At 45.7% G+C, this 9,224-nt stretch overlaps 1 protein-coding gene across 1 annotated transcript; it reads left to right on the top strand.

Annotated features, from left to right (window-relative positions):
- The first annotated feature begins 531 nt into the window (after positions 1-531).
- PDCD2L (programmed cell death 2 like) lies at positions 532-8,051 on the top strand. The gene is made up of 7 exons (XM_081922661.1): positions 532-714; positions 2,545-2,708; positions 3,245-3,314; positions 4,501-4,892; positions 6,444-6,551; positions 6,658-6,809; positions 7,856-8,051. Exons 1-7 carry the CDS (start codon positions 586-588, stop codon positions 7,984-7,986), a joined length of 1,146 nt encoding a protein of 381 aa, XP_081778787.1. The 5' UTR covers positions 532-585; the 3' UTR covers positions 7,987-8,051.
- Positions 8,052-9,224: the final 1,173 nt, after the last annotated feature.

Genomic DNA, 9,224 nt, shown 5'->3' with positions numbered 1-9,224 from the left:
AAGAATAGCTAAGATCTCGCGCTATTAAAGAACACAGTTTATCCTAACTAGTGATTTCGTCAGCCTTCTGTAACCTGGTGCCCTTCAGTGTCTTTTAGCTATTTAAAAGCTTGGGCCACCCACTGTCTCTCATCCTAACCTACCTACAGGGTTATTGTAAGGGTTAAATGGGAGGTGGGGGAACCGTGTGCTCCCCCTGAACTCTTTTGGATAAATGGCATATGTAGAAATGCATGCAATAAAAAAAGTATATAGCGTCCCCCGGTGTTTTGCTCCTAGCGGCGGGTTGGCGAATTAGGGGTGCTGGGAACGAGAGTCTAAGGTGGGGAGGAAGCTACACAGGCGATGCCCATCCTCCCACCCGTCCATCCTGGTCTGCCTGGAGCTCCACCTCCTTCCCTCTTCCCCCTGCTCAACTCCCTTCCATCCTCCTTACGCGGGAGGCTTTCGCGAACTGAGGAGCTTTGGCGCGCCCCGGCTGCCTTATGCACGTAAACTCTGACGTCAGCAGCCGCGGCTTCCGGGCTTCCCCCGGGCCCCACGTGTTTGTCACGCCGAGGGCCGGGCTGCCCCGTCGCTCTGCCCATGGCGGCTGGCGCTGCTTCTCCTCCGGTGCTCCTGGGCCTGCGCGATGCGGCTGTGCCGCCGACGGGCTCCTGCCAGGCCGGTCTCCTTCAGCTCCACGGGGCGGCGAGCAAAGTGGGCGGCTCTGCGGTGAGGAGGCGGCGGCGGGCAGCGTGGCAGGGAGTGGTCGTGGGGCCCTTTCTGAACTTCCTCGGTGCCTTTGCCGGGGGGGGTGAGCGAGAGAGAGAAACCGCCTCCCCCCCACCTCTTTTCAAAAAAAAAAAGGCCCCAAAATCGTCCCTTCACCTCGGTTCTCAGTCCGAGTTTATGCGAGTTTACTCGGAAGTAAAGCCCAGTGTGAGTCCAGGAACCCGCAGGTAGGGTAGCTGTGGCAAAAAAACGGAATCGCTGCTGAAAAAAGGCTCGGAGATGGCACGGAAGTGTCTGCTGCAAAGCCGTTCAGTGGCTGTGCAACCAGCTGTGGACGACGTTGCTTGGGCTTTAAACCTCAGTCCGAAAGTCAGATTTCTGAAGGGAAGGGCTATATATAGCTTATGCTCTACGTACCCTAAATATGGTACCACTTTCAGTCCCCGGCATCTCTGATTCTGAGTCTGCCTGGAAAGTAACCCCTGTGTTCCTGGGCAGGCTCTGCAAAGCAGCTTTCTGTGTTTCACTTCCTTGAATAGAGTAATGGGATAAGAACCCAAAGGAGGGTTGTGCCAAAGAGGCCTTCTGACTCCTACTCCCCCACGAGTTCTCCAAGCAGAGCATGAAAGCGATGGCCCTTCCCTCCTGTTGTTCCCTTGCTAACTGCTATTCATACCTGAGCACAAAAGCACTCTCCCCTCAGTAGACTCCAGCATTTGTTTTTCAGAAGCATTGTTACCTCTTAAGCGTAGAGGTAGAGCATAGCCATCACAAGTAGTACCCATCAATAGCCCCTTCCTCCATGAATTTGTCTAATCCTCTTTTAAAGTCATCCAACTTGGTGGCCATCACTGCCTCCTGTAGGATCAAGTTCTATAGTTTGAACTCTCTGCTGTGTGAAGAAGTGCATACTTTTATCTGTCCTGAAGCTTCCAACATCCAGCTTCATTGGATGTGCGTAAGTTCTAGTGTTATTAGGGAGAAAAACTTTTCTCTATCCACTTTCTCTATGCCAAGTATAATTTTATAAACTTGTATCATGTCACCTCTTAGTTGCCTTTGCTCTAAACTGAAAAGCTCCAGACTCTGCATCCTGTTTCATAAGAGTCTTTGCATTTTGGTTAAAGACTCCGTAGAATGACTGGTAGCCATCGGTAGATGTCTCATTCCTCATGAAGCCTTCTAATCTCCCTTTAAAAGCCATCTAAACCAGTGGCCACTGCCACCTGATGGACTGGTTTGCATGCTACAATAGGACACAGTTCATATCAGACCATTTTAAATCCTGATTTGATCTTAGACCATGATTTAATCGTAAATGTGCCTCCTCACTGCTACACAAGTTACCACACAGTTCTTGCCTCCCCGCCGGCCAGCCCCACACATATGGTGCCCGTGCAGCTCAAGCAAACCACAGTGCAACTTGTCATGTTGTCTGAACCTAAACCATGGTTTGTTTGTTAAACCATAACGGGTTAGCCAGAAATAAAATTGAAAACAAAACTTCACTCTGAAGTGAAGCATAAGCTTCAGGTTACATGTCACGTCATAATGGTGATCCAAGTGGCTTGTTTTGAGACAAACTGTGGCTAATTATGATATCTGAAAAAGACATACCGGTATGTGGCATAATTGTTGAACCACCACCATACTCATTTTTATTAATGGGTTGTTGTGATGAGTAGAACATGGAAGTGTTGCAGATCAGAGAGTAGTTTTAAGGGACAAGTGCTGCAATGCCAGTGCCAAATCTGAGCCACTTTTGGGAGGGTCTTTTTGCTGAAAACACAATTTAAAAATAATCTACTTCTTTTTCCTTTTTTACCCTAGGACTGTGTCCCTTCAGTCACTCTGGTTCATCCTGCCTGTGAGGTTTGCAAGGCTGGCTTGACACACATTGTTCAGATCTATTGCCCCCTTGAAGGCTCACCGTTCCACCGCATCATTAACGTGTTTGCTTGCACAATGAAAAGCTGCTGGGGGAACTCCAAAAGGTGTGTAGCAGTTTATTTGCCTTTGCTCTGTGATTGCGGCAGTGCTGAAAGTGGCTCTTGGATGCTAGAGTCATATACTTAAGTAAAAAAATAAATACTTTATAGCATGTTCGAAGCTCTCTCAGCAATCCTTCCAACCTTGCAAGGTAAGTCAGTTCTATCCCTTATTGCAGATTAGTGAGAGTGGCATCTGCCCATGGGTAGAGTTCATGCCTTGTATCATGAAAGTTCCTGTTTCAATCCCTGGCATCTACAGGTAGGAAAGTAAATGACTCTTTTCTGAAATGCTGGATTGCCACTGCCAGTCAGTGTAAACAATACTGAGAAATATGGTCTGAGCCTAGTATAAGGTAAGGTAGCTTTTTGTCTTTCCAAAACCACCCAGTGATGGAGAAGGGAGTCAAACCACGGACTGCCTGATTTATATTTTAGCCCCCTACACTACGCTAGTGGTAATACTATGAAACTTGAAAACTTTGACTCACCAACATGACTTCCATTTCTTTCGTCCTGCTTGGCTTGCTGCGCATCTAAAGCTGGAAGGTGTTGCGGTCCCAGTATCTGCAAGTGCAAGGAAAAGAAATGCAAGACTGCAAATGGAAGCAGGTATTGTGCACCATCAGGGACATTTTCTTTAGGTCAGGGGTAGTCAACCTTTTTATACCTACTGCCCACTAGCGCATCTTTCCTGATGGTAAAATTTCCTTACCGCCCACCAGCGCTCGATGAAAGGAGGATTCAGCTTGTGCCGTAGAACCCCCTACCGCCCACCTAGAATCCTGAAACGCCCACTAGTGGGCGGTAGGGACCAGGTTGACAACCCCTGCTTTAGGTAATAATAGCATGTGGCCAAAGGTAACTGACATTTGGCCTTGTTGTACCTGAGATTTTTAGTATCTCTTCCCTCTTACAAACATATCAGCTGCACAATGTTGCCTGCTGCTCCTAAACAGGCATGGATGATTTCCCTCTCACACCCCTTGGCATCATGGCATGTGTGGGAGGGGAGGAGGTTTAAACCTTCCTGCTTAGCATGCCGGCATGAGGATGAAAATACATGCTATGTGTATGTTGATCTATAGCAATCAAGGGGACTCCCTGTGCATGTGTTAAGGGAGAGTGTGCTGTTTAATCCTGCTTATATATGTAGTAAAAACTGCAAAGAGTTTTGTTGTACCTTAAAATGAACAAGTTTCATATAGCTCAGTTTTGTAAGTATATTATAGCCTATTATTGAATCGGCTTAGAAGAATTTGACAAGTGGCCCTAATAGAGAAATTGACAAACAAAATATGACTAAAAGACAGAGACTTGTTTACAACTGATGTTGTAGTTTTATGGATTACATGGAGAAGAAAAACAACCCTGAACTCTCATAATCATCCAAACCTTTTTGGTTGCTCTTGGTTAAATAATATTCTACGCTTTAGACTACTGACGGTGTATTTTTACACTGCATTTTCACTGTATACCTCGAGATACTTTGTTAAGGGGGAGACATTATTTTCAAAAAAATAATTAAAGCTATCATTAAAAAAAGTAACGAGGTTCTGATGACATCACTTTTTGAAGGCTGGAGCCTACCACTGGCACCCATGAAAAAACGAGTCTTTAAGGTGCAACAAAGCTTTTGGTTGTTGTTTTTCTGCAACAGACTCATGCAGCAGCTACCCCTCTGGAAATTCTTGCTTTATTTCTGTGGTGCTGTACTACTTATAAAATGTCAAATGTCAGCTTCTTTCCAGGACCTTTGATTTGAAACCTGTCTAAAGTTGTGTCCTTGTATTCACAGAAGCAAGAATGTCTGCTTGCAGCCAAGGACTGGTGTGAGGAGGCAGATGACTGGGGAGAAGGCAGTGAAGCGGCTGCTTCTGAATACACTACAGGCCACAGCCGTGACTTGCTTGCAGTGTCAGACTCTTTGCTCAGAGGAGATTGCGCAGCACAGTTTCAGGGTCTCAGCCTGGAAGCACCCCCCAGTGCCTCCCACCCTTTGCACTCCCATAATCCACCTGGGGAAGAGCAAATCATGCCCACCTGTGTCCCTGAGTTCCAACCTTACTACATCAGTGTTGTGGAAGAAGACGACATCCTCTGCTATGAAGATACAGGCCATGCCGAAAGACTCTTGAAGGAGTATCAGCAGAGGGAGGGTCTTGATTTGGAACAATTGATGTTGGAAAGGTGAGCCGTGGAGTTGGGGCTAGTGTGCAAGTGTTACAGCAGGAAACCGCTAGAAATCTCTGGTTTGGGGAGCTCCCAAACCGGAAAGCCCATTTCAGATTCCCATTCTCTGCTGCAGCAGTATCTTCCATGACTCTTACCCAACAGGTATCGGAGCTCCAAGGTCAGTAAAACCAAAAAGGGGCAGACCAGTCCCTTGACACATCTCCAGACCTCCATGGTCAGTGGCAGTATGTAAGGGGTTATGTGTGGGCAGAGGGCTGCTGCTGCTGCTGCACTCATGTCCTGCTTGTGCACTTTCTACAGACACACAGTTGGCCACTGTGAGAACAGGATGCTAGACTAGATGGACCCCCTTTGACCTGATCCAGGTGCATTAGTCATATTCTTGATTCTGAATTTTATAGCCAATATACAAAGAACAATGTGTTGATTGTGAAGGAATTTACAGGCAAAATCGCATCTCAATGTGGCTGGTTTTCTTTTGATTTAATAGTGCCTGGCACCACATAAATGTGGATTTAAAGCAGTTATCTGTAGATTTAGCATCAAAGATGCTTTGGTGTTCCTCACACACACACACCCCAAACAGCCACTGTGACTACTAGATAAGTCCATGTCTTCCATGTCTTATTCCTTTTTATAACACTAATCATTGTATTGCAGGACTGCTATTCTATCAGTTTTCAGTCGCAATTCTGTTTTGTGTCACCAGGAGTGCATTTCAGATGTCGTCAAGGGCCTTTAGATAACTCTGTTTCTACCTACTTATAATAGACATGGTCACTGGATAGAATTTTGTTTTTATCTTCATTGAAAATGTGTCTTGTACTGCACTTCAGCCACTGAGAGTCTCCGCTGATAATGGAACAGCCTTTCCCAGCCTGGTGCTCTCCAGATGTTTTAGACTGCAACTCCCATTAGCTCCAGCCATCACGGATGTATGATGTTGGGGCTGATTGGAGTTGTAGTCCAAAGCATCTGGAGGGCAACAGGTTGGGGAATGCTGTTTTACTGCCCCTGCTGGCCAGTGCTCATGTTTTGAAAAAAGGCAACCCAGTGGTCAGTATTAGATAGCTTCTAAATACGTTATTTGGCTTACGCAGCCCAATCCCAGAACAATATCCCATCCACTAGTACAGGTAAACCCTTAGTATTTTTTTTTCAGTATAATGGTTGGTTTGTGCTGGATGGGTGCATGGAAATTAAAGTTGGATGTGACATTTTGGGAAAGGGCCTCCGTGGCGGAGGGTCTGCTTTGCAGGTGGGAGTTGCCAGAGTTCAATGCCCAACATCTCCTGGTAAGGCTGAGAAAGTTTCCACACCTGAAACCCTGAGAGCCACTGCCAATTTAGACAGTACTGAGCTTGATGCATCAAGCCATCTTCCTAGATTGTTGTGTCTGGTTACTGACACGGCTGCTCAACTAATACCCACTTGATTTATTCATTTTCTGTTAAGTAGAAAAGATCCCACAGTTTGTGCTGTCCTTCTGGTAATTTCACAGTTACTGTAATATTTGCAATTTCTCCCCCCCCCCCACATGCTTAGCTACGCATCCGATGGTGAGAAGTATGAGAAAAGTGAAGCCGAAAAGAGACACCAGGTGTTCCTTAAGTTCATGAAAAGGATCTCTCTCTGCCCGGAACAGATCTTAAGGTAGGCTGACCATTTCCATTTCTCTGTGATGGAGAATAGGTCTTTAGCAGAAATGAAATTAGCCTGTCTTTATACACACTTTCTACTATCCTCATTTAACCATTAGGTATTCCTGGGGTGGCCAGCCTTTATTTATCACCTGCCCTTCAACAGACATTGGGTCAGCAGCCCCACCTTGTAATATCTGCAAAAGCAAGAGGATCTTTGAATTTCAGCTTATGCCCACCTTGGTCAGCATGCTCAAGACAAGAGTTGACGGTATGAAGCCCTTTCATTAAAGAATTCAGTTTGCAATCATTCCCTTGGGCATCTGGTTAGTGGAGAAGAGGATGCTGGGCTAGATTAGCCCCCTTTGGTCTCATCCAGCTTCAGGGTTCCTCCAATGTTCCTTTTCTTCATCTCCCGTTCATTTTATGAACTTGCGCACAGCGTATCTTAAATTATTTTAAAATACCTCGAAACGTATGTTCGCAGAAACAAAAAGAAGATCTAAGAAACACTTTTCTTCTCTTTTTTTGAGGAAAACCAATTGAATTGTGAGAAAACAACGGTGGTATCCAAAGGAGATATTCATTTCTGTGCTTTAAATGAACTTTTCAGAAACATCTCCATAGGAACAAAGGAAGCTGTCTTCTACGGAGTCGGGCTGTTGGTCAAGCTTGCTTTGTTCACCAGGGTGGGCCAACTTTTCGTACCAAGTGGGCTGCAAGAACCTATGGGTTGTACACTGCCTTGTTGCATGCTTGGGGCAGCTGTTCCCCTAAATCAATAAAAAGACATAGCAAACTGAGGTTCTGCCCCCCCCCCCACAAAAGGCCTGGCTACACCCATGGTCACAAGTGGGACAGGAGAGCCAAAATTTGATTCCATCCCCAAAGAACTGGGCTTTGGGAAGGAGGCATGTGGCTCTGACAGAGGTCCTAGAGCCTTTTCCTCAAAGCTGGGAAAGCGCCAACTAGGCTTTGGAAAGGAGGATGGAGTACTCTAAGACACTGTCAGACCTCTCACATCTCCTTTCCAAAGCCTAGTGCCTCACTTACTGAACTTTGGGGAGGCAGTGTGAGGGCTGGGGGAGGGGTCATATGTTGTGAGGGCTGCCAAAAAAGGCCTTGAGGGCCACACGTTGAGCCACCCTGGTCTACACTGACTGGCATCAACTGTCGGGGGTTTCAGGCAAATACGTTTTCCCAGCTGTACCTGGAACCACTAGGGAATGAACCAGGGACTTTCCGCATACAAAGCAGATGTATGGGTGAGTATAATAATATTAATGCTTTTCTTTCCCCCTCTTTCCCCCTCACCAGATGTGTCAGTGGAATTTGGAACAGCAATGGTGTATACTTGTGAGAAGAGCTGCTGGCCGGCCAATCAGCCAACAGCCTTGGAAGAATTTATTTTTTTACAAGAAGATCCAGATCAGAAATTATTTAAATAGATTTTATTTAATTCCTTGTAGCTGTGTTTTTTAAAAAAATAAAAAATAAATGCAGTAACAACTTGGTTGAGATGCCAGCTTTCTGTTTAGTCAGTCTGTGATCAGTGAATTGATGAGTAGCATGCCCAGAACTATAACTCACGCAGAGACAGAGAGGTTTGTACTTCTCTAGCAATTCTTGCTCTCTTCTACAAGCCTTCACCGACCTGGTGCCCTCCAGACATTCTGGAATGACTGGAGCTGATGGGGGTTGTAGTTTGAAGTGTCTGGTAGGCTGCACGTTGGTGATGTCAGCATTTACATAGCATGATTCCTTTTGACTCTGAGTGATATATTTTAACTCAGTGGGGAGGAATGCACCTCTGCTTTCCAAATTCTGGGCAATAATTGACAATGGTTTCCCACTGTAGAGAAATGTAAGAGAGAGGAAATCTCATCATTCAGAACTCATGGATATTTAATGAAGCTGAACAGTGGAAGATTCAAGATGGATAAAATAAAGTCCTTCTTCATGCAGCACATAGTCAAACTATGCAGCTCACTCCCACAGGAGGCAGTGATGCTCAGATCCTGCTCACATGTGGCCCTGTTCTGCTGTAAATTGAAATACCAATAGTTTAGCTACTCCTAAACTATTGAGAACAGGTGTGGTGTTGTGGTTAAGAGCAGTAGTCTCATAATCTGGGGAACCTGGTTTGTGACTCCGCTCCTCCACATGCAGCTGCTGAGTGACCTTGGGCTAGTCACACTTCTCTGAAGTCTCTCAGGCCCAGTGACCTCACAAGAGTGTTTGTTGTGGGGGAGGAAGGGAAAGGAGAATGTTAGCCACTTTGAGACTCCTTCGGGTAGGGATAAAGCAGGATATCAAATCCAAACTCTTCTTCCTTGATGCAAATGTTTAAGATAGGAGGGAAATAAAAATAGTATATGGAAACTGGAGAGCATCTTAGAAGCTCAGGCATAGTGGACCACCAGCAAGAAAGGCAAGATGAAGGCTGAAAGTAAAATGAGGAAGGGTGTCTAGTTAGAGCATGCGGGCAGGGTGTATGCAGACTATAACTTTAACCTTTTGGTTTTTTAGGGCCCATTTGTGCAGTTTCAGAATAAAATGTTTCTTCAGAATCAACTCTGTACATGATCTGGGGTATTCTGCAGTCTGATGTGCAGAGTTGGGGCAGCAACTACTCTGCCACAGGAAACAAAATGTCCTGTGCACCAGAATTAAGTGGCAAGACCGA

Source organism: Podarcis melisellensis (assembly GCF_964234715.1).
Source record: "Podarcis melisellensis genome assembly, chromosome: 8".
Lineage (NCBI taxonomy): Eukaryota > Metazoa > Chordata > Lepidosauria > Squamata > Lacertidae > Podarcis > Podarcis melisellensis.
Note: the sequence above shows the minus strand (reverse complement) of the source record. Positions and strands in the feature narration are given on the sequence as shown.

Bases quoted from the DNA above. Each gene is read 5' to 3' on its own strand.
- PDCD2L (XM_081922661.1), top strand. From the start codon at position 586: ATGGCGGCTGGCGCTGCTTCTCCTCCGGTGCTCCTGGGCCTGCGCGAT. The intron at 3,315-4,500 runs GTATTGTGCACC...TTGTATTCACAG, and splicing joins AAGACTGCAAATGGAAGCAG to AAGCAAGAATGTCTGCTTGC. The intron at 6,552-6,657 runs GTAGGCTGACCA...TTTAACCATTAG, and splicing joins TGCCCGGAACAGATCTTAAG to GTATTCCTGGGGTGGCCAGC.